Below are 25,780 nucleotides of genomic sequence, written 5' to 3'. Positions count from 1 at the left end.
CTCCATGCCCAATTGTGTACAGTGACAAGGCAGACACCGAGCTGAGAAAGTGTCACCCACGTAGGGGAGGGGTTACTGCCCTTTGTGATGTCACAAAGTGAAAACTCCAACCGGCCTGTTTAAGCACACATTTTCTGAACAGTGGAGCAGGCAAAAGACGGAGAGGATGGACTTTTCTCGTAATTGGGGGTTTTGCAGACAGACTAGGGACACAAATTAGTGTTCAGAAAAACTGGTAAGGTGTGTTTTAAATAATTTGAGACCTTTAATAAAACAAATAAGCGCATGAGAATCTTTCCTTTAATCTCTGAGGTGACAGGAAGCTGTGAGACTCACCGGGGAGCAGGTGGGGCTGAGCTGCTTCAGCATGTACGGGATGAAGATCTGAAGAAGAGCCTCACGGAAGAAACGCTTCCTCACCGTGCTACTGTCGTAGTCAAATTTCTGAGACAAACAGAAGAAACATTACCTCTATTAAATAATTGAAGATTGTACTTTCCTTTTTTTAAACTCAATTTCAAACATTAACAGAGACTGAACATTTAAAAAAACAAATGTCCCAGCAGCCCCTTTTTTGTGAATCTAAAATAAAAAGTGATAATTTACTCACCGTTTCTCTGTTTTATGACCGATAATATAAATGGACGAAGTCTGAGTGAAGTCCCCCATCTGTTACTACTAGGGATGCCCCGATACAGACACCAGTATTCGACATCGGTCCGATATCGTCTTTAAGTACTCGTAAAACTACGCTGATACAACGGCACTGATACCAGTTTACGGCGGGCGTGCGCCCCTATTGAGTTGAGCGGGTAGACGGAGAGAAGCGAGAGGTCAGCGGTGTGGAGATATTTCAGTTCACAGTTTGTTAAAGTGAGCGGCGTGACACAGCTAATGCTGAAGAGGTGAGAGAAAATGTCAAGAGACAAAAATAACAAAAGCTCTTTGTCTTCTAAGTGTTTTGAAACTGAAATATGATGTTTGTCATCCCACAACGTGTTTGCTACTGTACTCGATCAGAGGTGAAGTACATAACTATTTCTGTGTCTGTCTGTCTGTCAAACTGTCTTTTATCATCTTAAAAACCAAGTTATGCCTCCATTTCAGTGGCATTAATAAGAACTCGTATTGGTACTCAGTATCAGTGAGTACCCAAATGTAAGTACTTGTATGTACTCAGTGCATCTCTAATTAATATGGGGGGCTTTGGAGTCCACTCAATAGTGGTCACTATGCTGGACATGCTGTCTCACTTTAACTTTCAGTCAAACCTAAGGGCAGACTGTGAGCTGAGGCGGGCTTTAAGCCTCCTGACAAACTGTTACAATGTGCCAGCTTTGTGCCTTAGTATAAATAATTCTCATCCTTCATCAAATCTAAAAAATGCGACACCGTACAGTATGTGCCGATTGATAGACGAGCTATTCAGACTTATTTCTTTTCATGAACCAGGCAGTAAACACGTGTGTGTGTGAGAGACTTTCAGTGCTTCTGCAGCCAGCCTCAAGCGCCCCCTCGCAGAACAGCAGGACTTTACACTACCACATCAGCTTTATTTTAACTACGGAGGTTGGTGCGTGTGCGTGCGTGCGTGCGTGTTACCTTGATGACCCTGTCCTGGCAGCGTTGGATGGTCTTGCACAGCTCATCTGAACCCGGAGCCTCCAGACTCTGATGGAGGATCTGCTCAAATGTGTACACGGCATCGTCCATTTGCTGTGAACACACAAACACACAACAGAGACTGCATCAGAAAAATACAAGTTTTTATTGAAGTTTTAACATTTAATTATTAAAAAAGATGTATAAATAATGTGCAAGTTTGACACTGTTTATGTTATATAAGGTTTTCTTTACTGCAGCCTTTTTCTTGTTCTAGTTCCAGTTGTGCAACACTGGTTGTTACACAGGTGGCTGCAAAACAAATCTAGCTATAAGTACAAATACAGTAACTTCAACCTCGACCCCGTCACGCTCTCACCATTTAATGATGTGCCTAACATCAAACCCTGTATGAAACTTGTCAGCACTTGGTCTCTTGTTCAAGTTACCACACACCACCAGCAGAGGGCGCTCATCCTCATGAAAAGCTACTTTACACACAGCTTTTAGAGTACAGGAAATTAGTGCAATTTTTTTTAGTTTTTCTTCAAAGTAATGCGACCTGGAGATAAATGAAATCATCTTTTTCTGTTCTATAATTCATCAGGTGTAATGCCGACATGCTCGTGGGATGAACAGATGAGCATTACACCAAACACTGAGAGCAGATCTATGGTAAACAATCATTTATACTTTATTAATTATAATTTACAGGTAAACATGTAAACATATTTAAGTTCAAACAAGGACTTCGTATAAACCTCACAGCACTTCATTACATGCTTCATGTTAAACAAGCTAATAACTCCCTACAGCGACAAAACTCAAATATTGACCTCATTTTCATTTCCTTAATTTAATTTATTCTGCTGACTTTGAGATCTGTGAGAAACATCCTGATCCCAAGGAAAGGGAAACACAGAACATGTCCGTTCAAATGAAATAAACAGAACTGAAAGCTGACAGCTCAGTGGGATTTGATGACGAACTAAAAGAGGGAATATCAGACAATCTGTACAGTCTTTTACAGTAGTCGTTTCAAAAAATAAAGACTTGAACAGTCCAACTGAATCAAGCATGGGATCTGTACAACATAGACTGGAAGATACTGGAAGTCAATAATCCATGTTTTATAAATTAGAGTTGTTGACCAAGAAGGATCCACATTAACGGGAAACAAAATTAAAGTGAAACATTAGGAAAAAAACTTGGGAATATCTGGCGATTAAAGCCAGAAGAGAAGAAAGTTGTAAACTTACAAGAATAATGTCGCAAATGTGGATGTGTTTAAAATGGTAAAATCAGGAGAATAAATGAGTTATTTTAGTCTATAGTTGTATCAGAAGAGCAGCAGCTGTACAAAATGAGGAATGTGGAGTTATACTTTAGTATAGGTTTCACTAATATGTCTCCTCATGTCTTGGTACAGCAGCATCACCGTGTCATCAGTATCAGGACGCTGAAAACATACTGCAACAAACTGAGAAAGAAAGAAGCACACTGACATGGAGGATGTCTTTGATGGTTCTCCTCTCATCACCTTCACTCAGGCTGACAACCTCTCAGGATTATCATTTTAACCACGATCCCATTTCAATCAATTTGTAAAATAAACATTAAACAAAAACCTTTATTCTCCCTAATTAACGACAATTACTTAAAATTAGTTGTTCTTTAATGTGGCCCTCATACTAAAACTGTGACTTGAATGATTATTTAAAAATATAGTTTTTAAAATGGGATTTTTCTAAATAAACATTAAATTAACTTTTTTTTTTTTTTTTTTCAAAACAACTCTAGATTTGTTTTCAATAGAAACAGAAAATGTGTTTTTAGATTTCTGTTATTTCTTTTCTTGGATTTTATTTAAAGCAGTGTATGAATATTCTGAAAGGAGCTGATGTTTATAAAAGAACGCTTCTGTTGCAAACAGACTGTTTATTGTGTGAAAATGTAATAATTGATAATACAGTCATTCATTTCTCGACCACTTTGCTGCGACTTACACTTCGGCTGCATTGAAACTGATAATGAAAAATCAGCAACAACGTAAAAGAAGATATCCAAAAAGGTCGATGTTTCCAGATTTGTTTTTTACCTAACAACACCTCTGGAGAGATCTGCTTCAGTAGAGTTAAAGACTCTGTTTCCTCCAACAGAGCAGGACTTGAGAAACGGCTTCACAGTTTGAATTTGTGGTTTCTAAACAGAACTTGAACTCTGATTGACCTTGAGTTAGAACGTAGACCCCCCCCCCCCCCCCCCCTCCTCCCGGCCCCAAAGAGGAGGTCATGATAAGTGATTTCTCCACGGGGAGGGGGACATGCCTAAACTCCTGCCTCAGAGATCTCAGAGGGAATTCTTGTGTCTGGATTCACTGGAGACGATGATTTAAAGACTGTGGGCTTTTAATAAGAAGAAATATGAGTTAAGATTAAACACATTCTATTCCACTTGAATCTTTCTAAACAAGTATGGAAATAGTTTTTCATTTTTATAGTTTAATGTATGCCATAGAAACAAACTAATGATGTCGTTCTCTCTCTCTCAGGTTTTTAAATAAAGCTCTAAAAGCCTGATTCATCTTCACAACAGCAACATCAAAGTCTCCAGCTGTCGTGCATCTGTCCACACAGACTGTAACTAACTCTGCAATACCAACCTTTAACACCTTATTCACTCTGTTCATGTTCTTTCATTCTGATCCTTTTAAAGCACCAGGACAAGTGTGCTGAGGAAGAGTGCCTCCGATACACACGTCGCTATTTTAGTGCTTTAATTGTTCTTTATTATCTGGACTATTAAAAAGGAAGATGTTGAGAATAACAAAGACTACAGGGTGATTGTGAGGCTTTAGTTGTCCACAGAGCTGCATGCACAAAGGCATGACAGGCTGTGTGATAAATCAGCTAGAAAACACTAAAGTGCAGCGATGGAGAACGATGAGTCGTAGTTAAAGTCCCTTACAGATTGCGATACCGACATGAAGCTCCCCTGTCACAATCACACGGCATCTATAACAGCACAAAATGTGTCCCAGTGTGTGAGTTCACATTGCATTCTGATGTTGCAAAAGAGGCACAGCATGTATACTCAACAGCAAAGCTCCATATCCACTCAGAGCTGTTGTGCCTCACCAGCATAAACACTACACATCTGTTAATACCTCTGATGGCGGATCAGGGACACAACGACTTCCCCCTCATCGTTCAGTCTCCTGCACGCGAGGATCAATACGGACACAAGCAGTCCTCCATCAACTGGCTGCAACTCACATTTTAATCTGGTAGTTCATTGGGTTTCATGCTGCTACTCTGGTACAATGTTCTTCTTTTATTAATTGAAGATTTTAAGATGAATGTTTCTACTTTTTTTTTTAATTTGAGTTGTGGTAAACTGAACTGAATAAGTCTCGGGTTATTTGGGAAAAGTGTTCTTTTAACTCACATTTTGTTCTGGGATCTGGGATTGTGGACAGGAAGTTGTTCCACTGAGAACGCTTTGGTAAAATACAAACTTAAATGCTAAAGAGAACAAAAGGTTTCTATGGATTAGCTTGTTTAGTAGAGAAAAACAAGGTGTGTTTTACCAACACAAACCACTGAGCGTTTATGACTGCAGCGACTTCGGATGGAAGGAAAGCTGTAAACAGTAAAACACTGGAGAGCGGGCAGCTTCCTGCTTTTGTTTTTCAGTTTAAAGCTAAAGTCGGACTCAATACCTGTTAAAAAATGACTCACAAAAACATCAAAATAACACATTTAGAAAAGAATAATAATATCATGACATGAAATCTAATTTCATAACATGATATAAGAAGAAAGGTTTTTAGGTTTGATTCTCTCACACTGTACATCTGGAGTGACTCCTACAGGTTGGTTTCTCTCTTTAAAGCCACCAGAAGAGTAAACAAAAAAACAAGATGCAAAAATGGTGAAATACTGGCGTGAACATTAAGAGACTTCATGATTTAAGTCTGAAAATTTATAGAAAACTAAAGTATTAAAGGTTTCATATTATTATCTATTTTATGCGTCTACTAAAATATGTTCATAATCTGTTTTCATGTAAGAACTGCCGCTCCATTGGCTTTGTTCTTGGACATGTCCCGCCCCTTTTACCATATTGAGAATGCTACAGTCAGTCCGAGTGAAGCTTTCGCTTGCTACAACGAGCTAATGGCTTTGGATCAGTGACGTCTTTGTCTTGTGATGTCACTCTACACATTTAACATTAACGAGGGAGGCTAGGGACCGAGCGTTTCATGTGGCTATAGATACTGCTAACAGGACGAGGTAGAAGAAGCCGTGTTTCAGCAGACTTTGAATTTTTGCAAATGGATGTGGCTAATCATGCACAAGACACCTGGAAAACACACTGAAGAGCATCGAAACCACAGAAAGCAGAATATGGGACCTTTAAAGGAGACATATTCTGAAAAATTCACTTTGACAGTGTTAGGAAACCTGAGTGTCTACTGGCCCACAGCATGTGAAATAAACCCACACAGTCCTTTGTTTGTGGTCTACACGAGTCCTACAACACAAAGAAAAATATTTGTTTCAAATGTGCTCAACTTGTGACATCACAGTGGGATTCTGGTAAAAAGAAAAACCCCCTCCCCTTCCACCCTTTTCAGGACTTTTGTTCATTTTGTTTAAATCATAAATCCTGTTCCAAGCTAGAGAACAAGACCAAAACGTCTGAATTCCTAATTTAAATAAAAGATTGAATTAAAAGGGTGTATAAAGTTGTGTCAGAGCATCACCTCTCTCATCAGGATCTGGGCCCTCTGGACAAACACAGACGGGCTGGAGACATCAAATCTCTGCTGCAGACCCTCCAGACTCAGACACTCCACCTTCTCATAGCAGCTCTGCATCTTCACCGGGTGGAAGGCCAGCATGGAGATCTTCTCCATGTGCTGAGGAGGAGGAGGAGGAGGAGGCAGGAAGGAACAGAAAGAGGAAGTAAAGGGAAAAGGAGAGGAAAGGTGAGAAGGAAGAAAGAGGAAGAGGATAAGACATGAGAGGAGATGGAGGAAGAGGATAAAGGAGATGAGGGGGAGAAAGAAGGAGGAGGACGGAGGAGAGAGAAAGAGGAGGGGAGAAAGAGGGAGCAGAAAGAGGAGCGGAAGTCGAGGAGGTGAAAAGGAGAATTAGGTGTGAAGGAGGAAGGAGGAAGGGTAGAGGATAAGGAAAAGCAGAAAGAGGGGGAGGAAGATGAAGAGGAAGGAAAATATAACAAGGAGAAGGCAAAGAATGAGGAATAGGAGAAGGAGGAGAAGTAGGGGACAGAAGAGGAGGAGCAAAAATCACAACTCAACTTTAGATTTTATATCTTGACAGTTTTGCTGACACGCTGCATGATTTATTTTCCCTGGTCTGATCATCTGTGTATCAATAACACTGCCCGCACACACACTTTAAACCTCACCACCTCCTCCTCCACCTCCTCCTCCACCTCCTCCTCCTCCTCCTCCTCCTCCTCACCTGTGCCACTGTCTCCTTAGTGCCCTGGTTGAGCGAGTTCTTGCTCATGTCCACCAGCTCTCTGAAGAACACGTCTCGGACCTCGGAGAAGCCTCGGCTGGTCGGCTCCATCAGAGCGTCCAGGATGGAGCTGATGTACGGCTGGATGCTCACCTTCAGAAGCTTCTCTGCCTTGGGGAGAACCACACCTGTAGGGGAGGGAGGTACAGCATACATCACTGACAGCTAAACATGGAGGGTTTAAGTCTCTAATCTCTACTTGAATTAATCATTTTTAAACTGCGCTTTTTGTTTTGGGTCTCCAATTAAGAATTCATTTATGTCAAATGAGACCGATTCATGCGTCTCCTATTTTTGGTACTCTTCCAGTGTTGTTTTATTTAGAAACAGTCTTTCAGTGCAGCAGTTCAGAATCAAACAGGACAAAAGATCAAGCAGCAGCAGGCACATTTTCTGGCAACCTGTTGATTAAGATTTAGTCCCCCCAGACTCCACGCAAAACACTTCAAAGTGAAAAGTTCATTTTTACCATCACAGAATACAAACTGCATGAACGGGGTTATGTTGTGCCTTTCAATATTTCGCTAGCTAAAAATGTCCGCTCTGACGCTGACCTTTAATCATACATTTTATTAGTAAAGCACTTTACGTTCTTCATCTCAAAGTGCTACAGAGTTTAAAAGGATAACCTTTGATCTTGTTGGTGACGTGCTCCTTGGATGTGATGATCTGGTCCATGTCTGTTCGTATGGAAGCTTCCAGAGAAGAACGAGCCGCCTCGCACCTCTGCAGCACGGCCTCAAACTGAGCCTGACACTGAGTCTGCACCAGACTGTACACGGCATCACTGATCTGCACACGCAACGATGAAAATACATCCATGAAGGCTACACATCTCCACTTCACAGTTTCACAGCTTCAGTGAACAAAACTAGGAATCAGTTATATTAAAATTAAAATAATGAGTTTAAAAAAAAAAAAAAAATAAATGTCTGCTTTATGGCTAAACTGTGAAAACATTTCTCACCAGCATCCAGTTCCTCTGCCTCTCGTGTAGTTTCCCTTTGAGGCGGGGGGAGATGAGCTCCCTCAGCTCAGGGAGGAGACCCTCCATCACCAGGTTGGACAGAATCTACACAGAAAACAAGACACAAAACCACAAAAGGAGTTAGTCAACACAAGTAGTCTTTCACTTCCCAGGAAGTCGCTTCATTTCTGGCTTTTTTCTGAAAGTCAGTTTAAAGTTACTCGTGTGAGTTTCCAGCAGGGACGTACAGTGATTTATCGTTATACATCAAATCAAACACATGTTAATCAACACATTTATTCAAGAAATAAAACAAAAATCCCAATGTGACTACATTAAATTATGTAATTATGTATTACGCTAGTGATGGCTAATGTAGCTTGGAGCTTTTAGACTTAAGCAGACTAGAAGTTGAAATTTCAAAGTTGTAGAGTTCAGACCTAAAATATGCTGACTCATGTCACATCAGTTTAGTCGAGGAGAGTCAGTGTGACTGAAGCAGTTTTCACATACACACTCCTATAAATATCTAGAGGACTTCATGAGGACTGCTGACCGGGCTGTTCACATGCAGTATGCACTTCACAGCAGGATCTCTGCGAGGGGTCTCCTGAGGCATGACGTGACTTTAAAACAAAAAAGACAGGAGTCGTAGACGGTGCTATGAAGAGAATATTAGCCTTTATATCAACGCTACGTTTAGTTTTAGGGATTTACAATGTCAACAAAAGGGAGGAGAAGAACACAAAACATAATCAGTCACGGTTTATAAATGTCACCCCCCCTCTGATGGGCTCAGGCTAAATTCTCCAGATAATATCCTGCTGTGATTTTAACATCAGCTCATTGGGTAAAGTCTGAGTGTGTTCACACATACAGCTCCTTTTGGAAATACCAGGAGTTTATCAGGAGTTCTCTGCAAGTGTGAGAACCCTATAAGTGAGTTTTACATTAATTCTGAGGAGCAGTAAAATAGACCTCTTAATATAATATTGACAGTAAAATGAGGAAAGTTGCCCTTATATATTCCTGTTGGGGCTTGTTGCCTTTATTTGGATAGGAACATGGATATAGTTGCAAATCAAGATGAGAAAGTGGGGAATGATGTTCGGGAAGGGAGCCACAGGTCCTAGGGTGAACTCTAAAAATGCTCTAAGATAAATAACTATTTATACTCTTTGCCTTTAAAAAAAAGCATCAGCTCATTTTGTGTAATGGTACCAGGGGGTCGGGTTGATTTGAATGTTTACAGCAACCAGAAAAACCTGTTTCATGTCAGAGTTATAGAAACCTGCATGACGCCTTCAGGGCGCAGATCGCATGAACAGGTCTTCAGTTAGAACACTGAGCACACCGTAAACAGTCAGAGGTTCAAGAACTAAACAGGAGCTGATACAATGAATACACAGGTGACAGAGCCTGTCAGGACTCATGAATACATGACAACACTGAATTTGAAACAGGAAAAAAAGCATCCGATATAAGAGAGGAGGACGGTTTTTACCTGTGATGGAGCACCACACATCATCTCCCAGGTGCCGTAGTGCCCTTGAGCCTGGCGGTGGAGTCGTACTGCATCAGTAAAGGCAGGTGTTTGGACTTTATTCTCTTCTGACAAACCTGGAAACATGGGAAGTTAATCAGCCGTTAGTGTTTTAGCCCACTATCAATATGGGAGTTTGGCACCCATTTAAGCATGATGCCTCCACATGACATGAGGCTGGTGGGGAATCATGGGAGTGATTCTCCCGTAGGTCGAAAACGTTTCATTTTTAATGTCACAGAAGGGCAGAAAAACAGCAGGAGATTGTAAAAAACAACATTGTTAGATCCCATTAAGTTTCTTCAGTTCAGTTTTTTGGTTTGGGACATGCCAGCCCATTGTCTCTCTTACTGCAGATAAAACAATAATAACCAGCCAAACAACACTGGTTTAAAGATTAAATATAATTAAATATCTGGATAGGCATTATAAATACTACCTCAAGCAGAGGCTTTCCTCATCCTGTATGACAGTTTCAGCTCAAGTTTCACCCTTTGCAATCAGAAACCTGTCGTCATTATTCAATCAGAGCTTTATGCAACAGTTCTTCGTTATCTCCTTCTGTCTAGCCGTCGAACAATATTGGTTTTTCAGGGTCGATGCAGATTGTTAGTTGTCGTTGAGAACAGCAGCGAGACACAAAAGAGTTATTTATTTATAGTAAAGATGAAAATCTGTCAAAACTCTGACATAAGACCTTGTTAAAAGTCTCTTCTCCTGCTCTTGGCTACTTCCATCCCAGGCTTCAGTGTTTATTGATTATTACTTGTGTGTCGTCTATAGCCAATCAGATAGCGCTGTGGGCGGGACATGAGACGACGCGGTAGGTGAAAACAGAATGAGAGGGAAAGACACAAATGCAACGGAGCCAAAGTAGCACACTATTTCATTATTTAATGAAATCAGACTGCGAGTCAGATAAACCGGTATAATTAAATTCTGATACAGAAAACCAGCCATCTGTTGACTAACGGCCCCAGATAATCGCTCAACCAGTAACTACGTCAGTCTGTTACAAAACTACCATAAGAAGACCACAAAAAACTCCACGCTCCTCCGTCTACCTACATACGAAATACATGACGTACAGTACAAGAAACAAGTAACATGAATATCTAAATATAAACTCCTTCAATCAAATAAGATGTATTTGTGTTGTTTTAGCTGGACTGCTGTCAGGAGTCAGGCCGAGTGTGAGAAAGAGAGGACGACTACAAAAAGTGAAGTTTCTAAATTCCTCTATTCGTCTGATCTCCAAAGAAAATAAAAGTCTGTTTTAAAGCAGATTGTTCACACTGTGCTGTGTGATAAAGAAAACTGTGACACACTGTTCAAGTCCCATTAGACAGACTGTGAGAAAGACCCGGACTCACAAAGCCAGGAAGTGTGTGTGTATGAGCACATGTGTGTAGAGAGGGGGCAGGGTATTGATGGGACCAGAGACAGGAAGTGGGGGGGTCATTATTTTGATAAGGGGATTTCAAACAAACCCAAACTTGGGATTTCCAGCCTCGTCTTCTAACATAAAAAACACAAACTTCTTAAACACATCACAAGTCGCTCACATCTCCTGGATTTACTGGAGGACTGTTTCAAAACTCACAAGCTGACGGCTGACCTCTACCGAACAGTGATGACGTGCGTTATAAAAGATCTGCTGTTATTGTGGACAGAAACAGTTAAAATGATAATAGAGAAATTACCATGTCATTTATCTGTTTTATGTCCGTATTTAATTTACATAAAACCCTGAGAGCAAAAGACAAAGAATGCTGGGTTGTTTCAGACACAAACAAAGACACGTCACTAAGACGGGTGTGTAAAGTCGTCTGAGGACGATCTGTTTGAAAATGTGTTTGTTTGTTTTTAATCAGGAGTAATGTCATGGTACCTGCTTCCCCTTCCTTAGAAACATCCTTGTGTCCTCCTGCCCCTCCCCCTGCATGGCTTCAATATCATGAGATACACATTTGAGTAGTCACTGTCCATCATCAGAGTTTACCACAGACTGTACATGCATACCCGTCCCGGCCACACAGTCACACTGTCAAACAGATGTAAAAGGTCACATGAGCCCAACATTAAAACAAAGGCAGGAGTGAAGCTCCGAGCTGACTGCTGGTTTGATTAACTGGAGAGATCACTGGTCCCTCTGTCTAATTATGGTAGTATTTGCACGATACTGTGTACACTTTATAAATAGTGGTAGGCCAGTCGATGCTGGTCTGTTTATTTTTCACACAACGTCTGTCAAACTGTTTCTGTGGCGCTACATTTGTGCTATTACTCTAGCTCTTAAACTCCATCCCTTACGTGGCATCGAGGTCCTAGAGGAACGTTTTATTTCTCCGTCGAAGCAAACTGGGGTTCAACACCTTGCCCAAGGACACTTCGACATGTGACTGCAGAAGCTCGGGATCGAACCCCAAACCTTCCAGTCTAGAGACAACCAACTATCCACTGAGCCACACCATAACAGATTCACTGACTTGAGAAGGCATCTGTGCAAGATCTCCTACATGTGCCATTATGTTTGACATAATCAATAAAAATATAAAACAGTAACAACTGCTCCTGATGCAACAGAAAGTAAAACTGTCCTAAAGAGTTTTCATTTAGCCAGAAAGTTTAAACTATTGATGTAGTCTCAAAACGAGAAAATGTTCAAATAATAAACTTCTGTGTTTTTCATGTTTCTTAAATCAAAACTCTTTCATTCCACTTTGTGCCGTCAACATTTTACAAAAACGTACCAAATGTTTTTCAATTGATGACATTTCAAAACCTACTTATTACATGATTGTGTTGCACAGATCATCCCATACAAGACACTGAAATAACAGATAATTAAAGTGTTTGAAGGCCTATTCCTCTGGGATGTGATCATTGAAAAATGTGTTCATGTTCATTAGCTGTTGAAAGCAACAAATCATCGCTTTTCCTGATGGTCGATGAACCAAAAAGATGAAAGAAAAATCGAATACTTTATGTTCTTCATTATCAGTTCAAGCTCTACGTTGCACACAGAGTCAAGAACAGGGCAGGTATCAACACCTCTCCAGGTGGAGTGTGGCCCTCACAGGTGAAGCAGGCCCTGCAGCAGCACAACATGGAGCTGTGACTGAGGCCCGACTGTGCAGCACAATGACTCGTTGACCTGAGGTGATGGCTGCACCCACACGTGTTGAACAGAGCTGTGAGTCCTGCTCTGTGTGCCACACACACAACATATGGAGTCATTCACACACACACGCACACGCACACGCACACGCACACGCACACGCACACGCACACGCACACACACACACACACACACACACACACACACACACACACACACACACACACACACACACACACACACACACACACACACACACACACACACACGCACACACGCACGTCATGCAGCTGGCTGGTGTCACGGCTCAGGCATGTTAGCTATTACTGCTGCTTCCTCTTTTAAAAGGTTCCTCACATCGACTCTTTGCGCTGCAGAAACACGTTAAAAGAGCTGCACAAGAAGTGTGTTCCCTGCCGTCCCAGCTCAAGATTTTAAATGTAGCCTCATTATTTCCAAGAAACCCCCCAAAAAGCATGTACACAAACAGCAGGGAATTGAATTTAAAGGCAGTTTAAGAGAGCAGACTTTTACACACTGCACTCCAAAACAATGTACCGTTGTTAGAGCACACTGTAAAAACCACTGCTGCCCCGGCCCCTCAGGTCCTTTCATTAACCAAAGGATCTACACATGCAGAGTCATGCTGAATGATGCCATTTGTTCTTTGTTGGCTTTATGGGGGTTTTTTTTAAATTGTTTTTATTATCTGTTTTCATTTTACTTTTTGTTTTGAGATCTTGTGTAAATCCATTTGAAATCGACTTGTTGCTGACATCTGAAACATAAATAAAGTCACCTTGGCACTGTGATAGCTGCAGAACATTTAGTGTAAACTGTGCACTGATTGATGAGAATGAACACGTCTTTGTGTGGATAGTTTTAGGTCCATCAAGCTGGTTTACAGAGTGACTGAAATCCAGAGCATGAGTGTGAGTGAGCAGAGAGGAAACCTCACAGACACCTGTGGGAAGCGATGCGTCTCCGAAACATAAAAACATATCGACATAATACTACAAATACTATCATGAAATGTCTACTGATGTTTCCCATCCTGTACTCTACCTCCTTCAGACCCAAGAAGACAGTCTGTCTTTAACCATTGGAGGACTCGTACCATCTTAAATCATGTAAGTAGAAGAATGTGTTTACTCTAAAGGTAACTCATATTCCATTTTAAACCACTGTGATCCATGATTTATCCAGTTTGGGATAAAGGACATTAAACAAGACTTATTTAAACAGAGAGCGTTCTCTTCTACTAACTACTTTACAAACCTTTAATTTCAGAGGTAAAGTTTAGCAAGAAGTAAAGCAGAGCTGTACTCCTTTGTATCTTATCTAACTGTACTTTGATTTATTGCAGCTTTTTTTTTTCCCCAAACAATCTCATCTGAAGTTAAACAGGATTTTATGATACTGAGAGCTTTATATTAGTGTCGTAGTATTTGGTCTCCAGACGACTTTTTAAAGGTCTCGGTCTCCTCTCAGAATCTAAAGCATTGTGACTCAGTGTTGTCTCAGTCTCATGCTAGGATGACTCCGGATATTAAACCAAGACCAGACAAAACCACCACTGACAGGCTATTTTTCAGGTCTAACTGTGAATGGAATAAAAGCGTCTCTTTCTAAAAGAACAATACATTTAGTTCATATCTTCTCATGGTACAGCCACAACCGTCCTGGTGTTCCAGCTTTACTGTGTGACACGCACGCTGCACACAAGTCTATGATTTTTCAGTGACAGTTAAGGTCTTGGTCTTGGTCTTGGCTTGGCACCTAAAGGTCTTGGTTCTGTATCGGTCTCTCCCTTCCTAGGTCTTGGTCTTGGCTCAGTATCAATCCCTACATGTATTGGACTTGACTCTGTCTCGGAGCCCTCTGGTCTCTGATACATCTTTATCTCAGTTTGTGTGGTCTTGACTACAACACTACTTTACATAGTCGAGAGCTGTAGATGTTCTGTAACTTTTAGGTTACTTTTTTTTTTTACATTTGAATATTCTTTTAAACTTTTGTTTTAACCTCTATTTTAAATGTATTTTACATGTATAATGTGCTTCTCTTTTGGTTGCACAAGTATCAATAACATTTCAGAAACACTTTGTACTGCCGTTTATCTGACGAATCAATGTGAATTAATTTACTCCTGATAACACGTGCATGTGTTCAGGCCCAACTAGTGCTTAGACACTGAAGCTGTATGTGCAGCACTTTGGTTCTATGCTCAGAGTGTGAACAGTGTTTCATGGTCCTTATACTGTACATGTTTAATGTTTACAGGAACCCCGTCAGGCTGCTTGTCCTTGTGTCAAGCATTGTTTGTTTTTTTTCCCTTCTCTGCGCGGTTACAGCATGTGTTCACATACCTGGACAAAAAGATCATTCTGTTTCAGATTCTCATATCAGAGAACATGCACTGTATTCAAGGTTTTTTTTCACCTCATAAGTCAAACAGATAACACCCTTGTTTTTTTTTTTATAAAGAGCTTTGAGTGTTGAATCAGTCAAATTTAGATTTGGATTTGAAGAATTGTAGGAAACAGGATGTCAGAATGTGGCTGCATCAGTTCTTCTGGTTTTTCTCTGTTTGTTCCTCACATGAACACACTGTTTGCAGAGCTGTACCTGCTAATCTTTGTACTCATATTTTAACACACACTTCCACAAACACCTAATTGTTCATTCCCCAGTAATCACACAGTGCGCGTGTGTGAATGGAAGTGCAGGTCTGCTGGCTAAACTGTGGCACCTGTCAGCAAGTGAAGCGTCTGTCTGAGTAAACAGGCACAGGTGAAGTTAAAACAGAGCTCCATTTATACGAGACAGGTTCCTCTTAACTCGTGCACCACGCAAATCAAAGCTGAGTGCCATGGCAACCAGGTAAATATCTCAAGGTATGACCCCCCCCCCCCTGTTATTATGTAAATGAAAATCATGAAGATTCAGACTGTCTTTATACACTTTGGTCTAAGATCAGCATCAGCCTGCTGCAGAAATACAACACAGCAGACTGCAAACCAAAGCCTGAAACATACCTCAACACATCAGTCTTTAACTTTACTCGAGTATTTCTTGTTCTGATCAGTCTGTTGTGTATTGTCCTATTTTTAGCATACATACACTCGCACACATCACACACTCAGCTGCTCCTAAACCCCGACGATGGTTAAGCTCTTGTTTGTAACAAACATTTCACAGATTGGAGAATTCAGTCGATGGCAAACTAAATTTGCAAAAGAAAAAAAAAAAAAGGTCAGCTCAATGCAAAAGAATCCTAAAGGTTTGTGTCATGGCTTCATGCTGCAGGTATGGCTCTTCACACATGCCGCTCTCCATCAATGAGACAATGTTTGGGCAGAACATGTAAGACGAGATGAGACTCGCTAAATGATCAACACTGTTGCATCATAAGTTATTTTTTTACTAAGCGAGATAAACTCTGCTCAAAAGCGACAGGAAGTCTATTCTCTTTCATTCCAAACAGATGACACATTATCTTTCCGAGTCCTCAATACAAAACCCTGAAGGCACTGACCCAAGATCAGAGCATTCTTGCCGTCACTGGATCCACATTTTTCCACAAAACGTCTCTGTGATAAAAACAAACAAACAAACAGTCGAGATCTGCAGTTTACACATATTGTGCCCTCTGTCAGTCTCTTCTAGAGAACACATGTGGAAAGATTCTGAGTCTCTCCCACCGTATTAAAGCCAAGGGCACGCTCAGACTAAATCAAAGGGCTCAAGTCCAAACTCATCCTTAGCATGGATAAGTATATGTACAATGTGTCCTACTGCTAGGGCTTTATCAAATTATAAAGCATATCGTTCTTTAAAGGTGCAGTTCAGGAGAACTTTCAGTGCAACATTCAAGCGGGTCCCCTCCTCCTGGACTCATCGATCCTGGAAGCGAACATCCACTGCAGGACATAGAGGACACGTTTACTGTTTGTACCTACACTGCAAGCTACCGCGCGCTAGACACAAGCTAACCTCCATTAGCACCAGCCCGTACAACAGAAAGAAGGCCAACTCCATGTCCACGGTTAAAAACCTACCCGAGGCTCACCTCGTTTGTAACAACCTTTATCAGCGTGGTGTTTTGACTCACTGTGACTCATGTTCTCTTCTTTGCTTCTGCGCACACGTCCGTCATATTGACAGGTTTGAATTGCGTGCAATCGCTGACTTGTTCTCACTGCTAAACTCACCTGAGTGCTGTCATTAGCATTAGGGGGAAATACAACAGCTTCCCACACAGAAACATCCAGAGTCAACCAAACCATGAAAACCCAGTATCAGGGTCTCTGCACACACAGTCACCAGCACACATATGGAGGCATGCAAGTGATGATCCAGAGGCCTTACTTTGGGTTTCTTTAGGAAATAGCCAAGACTCTTTCTTTAACAAAATGCTGCGTAAAAAAAAGAAATGAACTTCAGAATGTTGTGTGTGCTGGACTCACCATCATTACTGTGTCGGACGCAGTCCTGCAGGACAGCGTGCCACTTCTGCTGCTCTTTCTCCGTCGTTGCACACAAGTAGAAGTGACGGGCGTACGGGTGCCACAGGATCAGAGGGAACTGCGTCGCACACTTAAGGAAAGGTGAACTTCCCACCTTGGCTTTTACACCTGGACAGGAAAAAAATAAACATGTGGAAGAGATCGATACAACGATCTGCATGTGTAAGAAAACACACAGATGTACAAATGATCAAGTCCTATTAATTAATATTCCTTAAGATTTAACATGTGGTAAAATAATGTTATTGTGAAAAGCATTAAATATCTAATTATTTGGACCAATCAAATACAGTATGTCATGTCCATTCTGCTCTTATGAGGGAAATAATTCATTCATTAAGTTTTTGTGGCGACCGCTGAGGTTCTTCCATGTGCTTGCTGCTCATTGGCCGAGTAGACAGAATCTAAAATAGTGATTTAGAAACCTAAAACTGAGACTTGTGATGTTCAGCAGATCCTGTTTTAGTGTGAAAACACAGGAGAAGTGCTTTTTCACTTCCTCATTTGGTTATTTTTGTCATGGCACGCCCGACCCGACTGTGTCACACCCTGATAAGCGCACTTTTTTGGATAAATAAACAAAACAAACCACGGCTGTTCGAGGTTTACCAAACAGCAAGTCATTCCAGGCCCTGCTGCATCGTGTCGTTTACGATGTTGTGAAGGACATTTCTGCGATTCTTCTTCAGGAGGTAAACAGGAGGGTCATGCCGTTTGAAACGTGAACATCATAGACTGAAGAAGTCGACTCAGTGGTTTCTGAGGCAGAGTTTGAAAGTTTATCGATGACAGTCACAACATTGGAAATGCTGTCTCAGACTCAATTTTGGTCAGCCTCGTTAAAAGGAGAAGGTGAAGATCTGAAGCCTCCTGACAAACAGCTATAACACCCCTGTAGTCAATCAGATCAGCCCTCTCACTGTATAGAACTCTTTTCCTTCATAAAATTAAAGCCGATGAGTTCTAAAAAGATTCACCCTCACACAGTGTGTGTCGTTCCAGAAGTGAGCAGACCAAATGTGTTTTGTTAGCCGGGCTGTAAACAGGTTTATTTCTGCTGCTAAAAAAAACAAAAAGGGGATTTTATATGCTGGTTACATTTGTCATTTGAACACATTGGTAGCAGTGAAATCTGACCTTTTTTTGAAGCCTCACATGAAAGCCTTCCTATACTATGTAAGTCAACTCTCCTCTTATTCTTTTAGCTACCTGACCTCTGCAATTTAAAAATAAATCATAATAAACGACTATGACAAAACTGATGGTAACAAGGAACCTTTCCATCAATCCGACCTGCACTCAGGAGGAGACACCTGCTTTATCATGCATGTATTTATTTTACAGCTGCTGAAAAGTCCATAAGAAAGATAACTTAAATGTTTACTGCCTCCTATTCATGTTTTCTTTCTGTTAAATACAGTAGCTGTTATTGATATGGGGGCTTGCTTTATATATTAATACACATCTGATCGTAACCAAAGATCCATAAGTTCAGATAGATAGATAAACTATTTTCTGGTTGAAGTATTGAACTTTCATTATCACAGAGTTCCTGCTTGAATAGATGATTTAAAGAGTTTTAGAGCGAGCCGCAGCTGCAGACTCCGACAGGTCGACACACATCGAGGAGGCCTCTCTGCCCTACAGACACTGACAGTCTTTCACTCTTCACATGTTTCATATTTGACTCCATATATATTAAGTCTTCATGTTTGTTTTTTTACTACCCTCGCATGTGTCATATATCCAAACACATTAATCAGGAAGTCGTCAGAAATGCTCAAAGTCTGAAAACATTTCGGTAAATGTATGATGGAAAGATTTGATGCATCCCTCGATCCTGGTTACACCTCAGAGTCTCGTGGTTATAAATCATCTGATCAACATTATCTCATCGCCCTCCTCCTCCTCCTCACCTGGCAGGCTGTTAGTGATCTGATCCAGGTACTGATCCATTGACGTCAGCACTTTGTATCCGGCACAGTTGATGGTTCCTTTGGGATTCAGGCGTCGGTCGTGGGACTGGTGGATCAGACATGGAGTGAGGTTCATATGTCAGACAGAGATTCAAACACTATGTGAGAGAGTCTTTTTTTTTTTTTTTTTTTTTAAACTCACGGCTTTGTTCTCGTAGTAGTTGATGTTGTAGGAGTCTGGAACGAAGAGGAAGCGGTTCCTCCATTTCTTGTTCTCCTCGAGGTACTGAAAGAGCGAGCCGGAGAAGATGGACTTGTTCTCCAGAGGAACCTGTGGGTCACAAAAGACCAAAGACTGGTTGTTCATTTTCTGTGTTTTTAACTAAGCCGAGGCAAGATGAGCCCTTCTTACTAAAAATGAAAATGTTTGCTGTAAATAAATCTTGAGCTTTACTCAGAGTCCCATTTCTGCCAAGACAGAAAAACAAGTAGCTGAAGTTAAAGTTCCTGTGAGAAACTTTGACTGCCTGTGCATGTTGGACAAAGTGCTGCATTGTATACTGGACCTTTGAAAAAAGAAAGATTGACCTTTCACCTTTTGAGAACAATGTTGCATCATTTCCTATTTTACTCGTTTATCTTTAATCAGGGGATCGTTTTTTGGAGTTGTGGTGGATACTTGTATCAGCGTTAAGAGGGGACCCCAGATCACCTGGAGGTGTTGCATTGCATCCTTGGTCTTTGAGTGTCACAGGTCTCCCTCACTGGGAGGGAAGCAGCTGTGGTCAACAATGGTTAATGCTTTGTTGGGCTTCAACAATAATCAGAGAAATGAGTGAGGCGTGATAACATTGCACAATATGAGGTTCAATGCATCGTTTAAAAACGCTGGAGTGCATATTTGCTCTAAATCAGTTTGTGTCTATCTGCTGTTCTTCTTGTTTGACAACATGCGTCTACAAGTTTCTCCTGAAACCAGAACATGTTTTTGTAATCATTAAATTGGCACCAACCTCTTCTAATTTATTGCAATAATTTCAGATTTTGAGATGTGTTATTTGCAAAAGCACATGTAACAGTAATGATGACATTGAGTTTATGTTTTTTTGAAAAGACAGGACACATATTGGCAGGTTGTTAAGCAGCAGAGTAAATACAGAGTTTGAAGTCAGTGCACACAGTTCTGCAAAGGTAGGTGTGTGTGTGCGTGTGTGTGTGTGTGTGTGTGTGCGTGTGCGTTACCTTGCGGTGCAGCAGCTGGGGTTGCGGGCCGCCTCCTCCTTCTATGTCAAAGCGAACTTTGTTAAAGAGAGCCACTGCATACTGCTGCTCATAGAGACGCCCAAACTCCCCCATCACCTGCCCAGTACGAGCTGAAACACACACAACACACACACAGTCAGGACAGTAGATGCATTATACAGGTATGTTGGTGTGTGTGTGTGATGACGAGATGCTCAGTGTGTTTCCAACAACAATCACAATGAGTACAACAGCTTCAGGTGTGCTACGCTGTGGATCCACTCATCCAGAGAACCAACACACATTTCTACACTTGTGCTTCGATCATGCAGGAATTTAAATGTTCTTCTTTTTCAAGATAATGAGTTTTAGAGATCATGAGTTTTACCCTCAGCTGGGCTGAATTAAATTACATTTTTATTTTTACACCACTTTTCTGAACAAAGTGACAAAGTGCTGTCCTCTGGGAGATGAAAGCAGATTAAAGCATGTTTAAAGAGTTTTATTTTGGGGGAAAAAAAAAAGGAAAAAAAAAGGATATCTTGCTTAATCAGTCTGCTCTGCATGGCTCAATTGTCGACGTGTGGATCTCACAAATCTGTTACCTTCAGAGAAAATGACTCATTGTGGATTGTGGAAGCCTTTGGACTCTTGCCTTTAAATAACACCAGAATTTCCCCCATCGAGGATCAATAAAGTTCATCCTTATAAGTCTTACTTCTTAACTGCTAAACCTGTCTGTGTGACTTATTTTGTTCCTGCCGTTTTAACGTGGCCACGTGTGATCACGATCTCATGCTCCCTGAACCACGCTGTCACAATCTGAGCCTGCTGAATCCTGGGGTTGTCATCTTGGACTGTGCCTGTGCAATCACTGACAGAACAACTTCCTCGTTCAGTATATCCGGGTGCTCAGCTCATTACTGTTTGTTGTCGGATAAAGACCTGACCAACTGAAGCAATCCTAAATCATGACACTGCCCGACCGCCTTGTACGGCAGGCACGAGTCCAGATGAGTGCATGGCTGGTTTAACACTGATCATTGTTCAGAACAATATTCATGGACATGCTTGACCTGACAGTGTCGTGCTAATTGTGTTAAAGCTATTCTTACTGTGCATGTCTGTAGGTCCTCCTGCACAGACCTGCACTCAACACTCTTTAAGACACGTTCATATAATTCAGTTACGTCAGGAAGGAGAGAAGATCAAAGTAAGACAAAGTTCAAATAAAGTACAGACCACTAAAGTCACAGACGCAAGACAGGAGAATGAAGTATGTGTTGCACAGCGAGGGGGAGAGTGGAGGAGCAACATCTGGAGATGTGCAGCCACAGCAGTGTTTGTTAAAGGGATACTTCACCCCATAAGACATGAACCTGTGTTGACATTGGCTCCAGTGTCGTGTTGCCAGTCTCTCAACACATTAGAGCTCATGAACAGTAAAACTGATTCAGCATCAACATCTCTGTTCACACATGTTGTCACACTGCCACCAATCTAATGTTGTTAGTCTAATAAGGAAAATTACCAAGCTGCATTTAACTCCATGAAAACAAATAGAGGCTTTGTTCACTCGGTGATGAATTAAAAAAAATTGAAAAAATGATTCAATATTGTCCAAGTTGTTTATTTATAATTAAAATAATTAACTCATGGGTTTTTCAGAAACGCATCCTGCATTACTTATCGATAAAGGTTTACTTTTTTTTTTTTTTAGGTGGGTCATTCAATACCAATTGGTCCAATTTTAGAAATCTGCCCGACTTGACCATCCCAGATTTTGATGAAATTCAGTTTACAAGTTGGTACTTGGCTGAAATGAATGTGAGTAAACTTTGAGCTCTGTAGGTGGTCTAGTGCCTGAGATACAGTACTCCCATTTTTCCCCCAAATATTGGACTGCTGAACGGCTCTTACACCAACGCCTCTGTCTGCTGAACGTGGTGGTTGTATAAAACAGACTTAAGAAGTTGTTCTGACAAATTGTCTCTGCATTAGAGTCCATCAAAGTTGGCCTCGGACTGAGAAATGCCCTGTTCATTCATCTATTGGACCGTCACACCAGTTTTTGATCCTCTTTTGCTTGGCATCATTGGAAGCCTTCGGCCCTGTGTCCACCTAACGAGTCCTTTTTCAGTTGTTTTCAATGCGTAGAGGGCGTTTTCAGCAGAAAGAAGCCGTCTGAATGAAAAGTGCAGCGCCCAGTGTCTTTTTAACAAGCGCTCTGCTGTTAAAGTTAAAAATCTTTCAACTTTTCAAAAAAGGCGCTGCTGACGTCACCAGCGCTTTTTTTAATGAACCAATCACAAGGTTGAAAGGCCGGTATTCGTTATCTTGGCAACTAAAAACATTGGAGGAGAAATTGGTCTTGGCCGTTTCAGTTTCATATATATTTAATTTTAGTAAGCCGGAAATATGACTGGAACCGGGCTTCACCCAGTAGAAACTTCTGATGGATCGTGTTGTACCTACATCATCCTCGCTCCGTGTCTGATCAGAGATCTGAGATAGCGGGGCCGTCATTATGAAGCTCATTTTCCAAACAAAGTAGGAGGGCAAGAATATTCTGATTGATGCTCATTGTAAGGAAAAAACTATCTCAAATATCTCAAATTTTTTGTATAACGAATTTCAAAATCTGAGACAGTCAGGTGGCGAGCATTGGCCAAATTGGCATGGAATGACCCAGGTACCTCACAGTGTATTGGTGCTACAAATGATACATCCAACCAAATCTTCAGAGTAAGAAGTAAATGTAGTTGCAGAAAATTAACCAATCGTGTCTCCATAGTGATTGACATCATAAACATATTAGAAAAACGTCTACTGAGGTAATTCACCACATGAGAAATGGGGATATTTTCTCATAGACCTCTATGGAATTAGATCTCATAACAGTATAATTAGCATATATATTTTTTTTTTGTTTTTGTAGTTCAATTCAAATCAAGCATCCCAATATTTAAGAATACCTTAAATTACAAATGCACCTTTCTCAAGCTAAAACATCTGCAAACCTTTGCCTATACAGCTCCACCCATTAGACCAAGTATAGTCACTTCTGGCTCTGAAAAAAATCAACATGGCCACAGAAAAAAAGCCAAATTAGAGGCATCTAACTTTTAAACATAAACCTAAAACATTCAGTCTGTGGCTGCGGGTAACAGGGGATGTAGTGCTGATGTTTCGTCATTAAAATTCCCTGAACACCAATAATGCAGATCAGCTCAGAGTCTTCAGATGTAATTTAGACTTTAGCAACTTGAAGAATGGGCTGCTTTTTGTGGTTAGAGCTGGATCAAATTAAACTGTGTGAAAGAGGAGGAGATACTTTAATTAAATGGACACAATCTGACATGACTTCAGAATCTTACCATCAAAAAACAACAAGGAACACGAGTTACATTACATCATACCTAGTCTGTATTTTCCTCCTTTAAAAAGATTGCATACAATGCAAAATGCACTTGAACATGTTTTTCAGACACTAATATGTGTTTTTTCCCCGTCTTCAAATCCCCCAATCTATAAGATCCATCCTCTCCGTCATCCTGCTCCACTCTTCAGATCATTTGTGCTCAAACAAGCTGTCAGGAGATTTTCCCTTCATGACATCACAAAGGGCAGAAACCCCTCCCCTAGGTGGGTGACACTCCCACAGGTAGGTGTTTGTTTTGCCCTTTGAGTCCTTCTCACTGTAAATAATCAGACATGGAGTGAGAAAGACACATCCCCTTCCACAGAGGGGGCGTGGTCAGACACAGCTCATTTACATATTTAAAGCTACAGAAACAGCCTGTTCTGATCCGGGCTGAAATAGAGGGGTTTATAGGCATGATCAAATACAGGATCAGAGTGGATTTAGAATAAGACACCTTTAGGGAGACTTATTTAAAAAGGAGAATAATACGTGACCTTTCTTGGCCTTTGTATTTCTTTCTTTTTCAAGAATCTTAACAAGGGTCCCCAAAGTGTCTGAAAACAAAGTGCCCGATGTGGTTTTGACAGAAATGGTTGTAATACCATTCATGAATATAACTTAATCTGTGTATAATAAAGAGAAACATCTGAGACAGTAATGACTGCATCAGATGGTTGATATTGTTCCCCTCTGTTCTGCATGGTTGTGGTTATGAGATGTTAGGAGGTTGAAGTAGAAAGTTCATAATGAATCACTCTGGTGAAGTTTCCAGAGTGAGTGAGGTTTGAAAAAGAGAGAGAGATTACCCAGAGGAATGATTCAGTTTTCATAAATAAACCTCCCGCTGACTACAGACAGAGACTGTTACATGTCCTGTAAGCACGAGTCAGTCACCTCCTGATTGTATCACAGGTCACCAAACAATCAACCGTGTTTCATCAGCTGTACTGCTTCTGTATCACGGGGGTGAACAAACAAAATCTCACAAGTAATCAGAAAGTTTACATGATATTTTTAAAATATTCGATTATTGCGTTGCTGTTCCTGTTTGTGGTCCATGTTCTCTGTCATGTAAAGACCTCAATCAGCCTTAATCCTGGAAGTCTAAAAATCTCATTTCTTTTTTATAGTGAGGAAAACCTCATGCTGCCTCATCCTCATCCGCACAGTGAGAAAAACAGGTTATTAATCCAACAATGGTATCGGGTCAGTATTCGGCAAAGACAGATACCTACAGGTATGGGAATGTGTATTAGGAGTTAAAGAGTAGCAGTAGGACATGCCTCATCATGTTTAAAAAAAATAATAATTTAAACGTCATGTTTTTTTGCAATATATCGCAGAGAGACGTATTGGAAAGTCAATTTTGTGGAGTATTTTGCAGCTGTAGCTCATTTGTTCTTTAAAAACACTGAAAGGTTTCGTGCTGCACTTAAAATCAGTACAAAACCATATTCAGGTCCAATTCTGCATCCTCAAAAAAAAAAACTTTAAATTCAAATTTCTAAGCTTCTATCACTACTTTCCTCTGAGGAGTACTGAACATCTCGCAGGGTGAGTCCAAAGTGAATCAGGACCGACTCAGTTCATGCTCACAGCAGACACAAACAACGCTTGTGTCTGTACGTGTTTGACACACAGCCCCGAGATCTCGGCATGATTAAGACTTTGCATACGAGAGATGACATACTGTAGGTTATGATCCCAGACCATGACTCGAGTATTTAGTTCTCGTGTTTCAATATAAATCTTTACCTTTTGTTTCTTTAATATCTAGCATTAAGTTCCAATGGATCTTTAAAACAGCCGTGATACTCCTCCTAGTCAGCTTCACGTCTTCTGAACCAGACAGTGGAACAACTCCTCTTCCCCCCCTGAGACTGG

At 40.9% G+C, this 25,780-nt stretch overlaps 1 protein-coding gene across 1 annotated transcript in view; it reads right to left on the bottom strand.

The window, feature by feature from the left end:
- Positions 1–25,780, bottom strand: part of niban2b (niban apoptosis regulator 2b) — a 38,332-nt gene that overhangs the window by 3,911 nt on the left and 8,641 nt on the right. Inside the window, exons 2-12 of the mRNA XM_079368018.1 lie at positions 20,473–20,603; positions 19,433–19,561; positions 19,231–19,336; positions 17,255–17,422; positions 9,626–9,741; positions 8,122–8,226; positions 7,784–7,946; positions 7,095–7,282; positions 6,371–6,526; positions 1,603–1,716; positions 337–444 (exon numbers count right to left, since the gene is read on the bottom strand). Coding sequence (XP_079224144.1) covers positions 337–444; positions 1,603–1,716; positions 6,371–6,526; positions 7,095–7,282; positions 7,784–7,946; positions 8,122–8,226; positions 9,626–9,741; positions 17,255–17,422; positions 19,231–19,336; positions 19,433–19,561; positions 20,473–20,603 — 1,484 coding nt within the window. The remainder of the gene's footprint in view (positions 1–336; positions 445–1,602; positions 1,717–6,370; positions 6,527–7,094; positions 7,283–7,783; positions 7,947–8,121; positions 8,227–9,625; positions 9,742–17,254; positions 17,423–19,230; positions 19,337–19,432; positions 19,562–20,472; positions 20,604–25,780) is intronic.

Source organism: Symphodus melops (assembly GCF_947650265.1).
Source record: "Symphodus melops genome assembly, chromosome: 1".
Lineage (NCBI taxonomy): Eukaryota > Metazoa > Chordata > Actinopteri > Labriformes > Labridae > Symphodus > Symphodus melops.
This window is presented reverse-complemented; position numbering and strand designations above follow the sequence as displayed.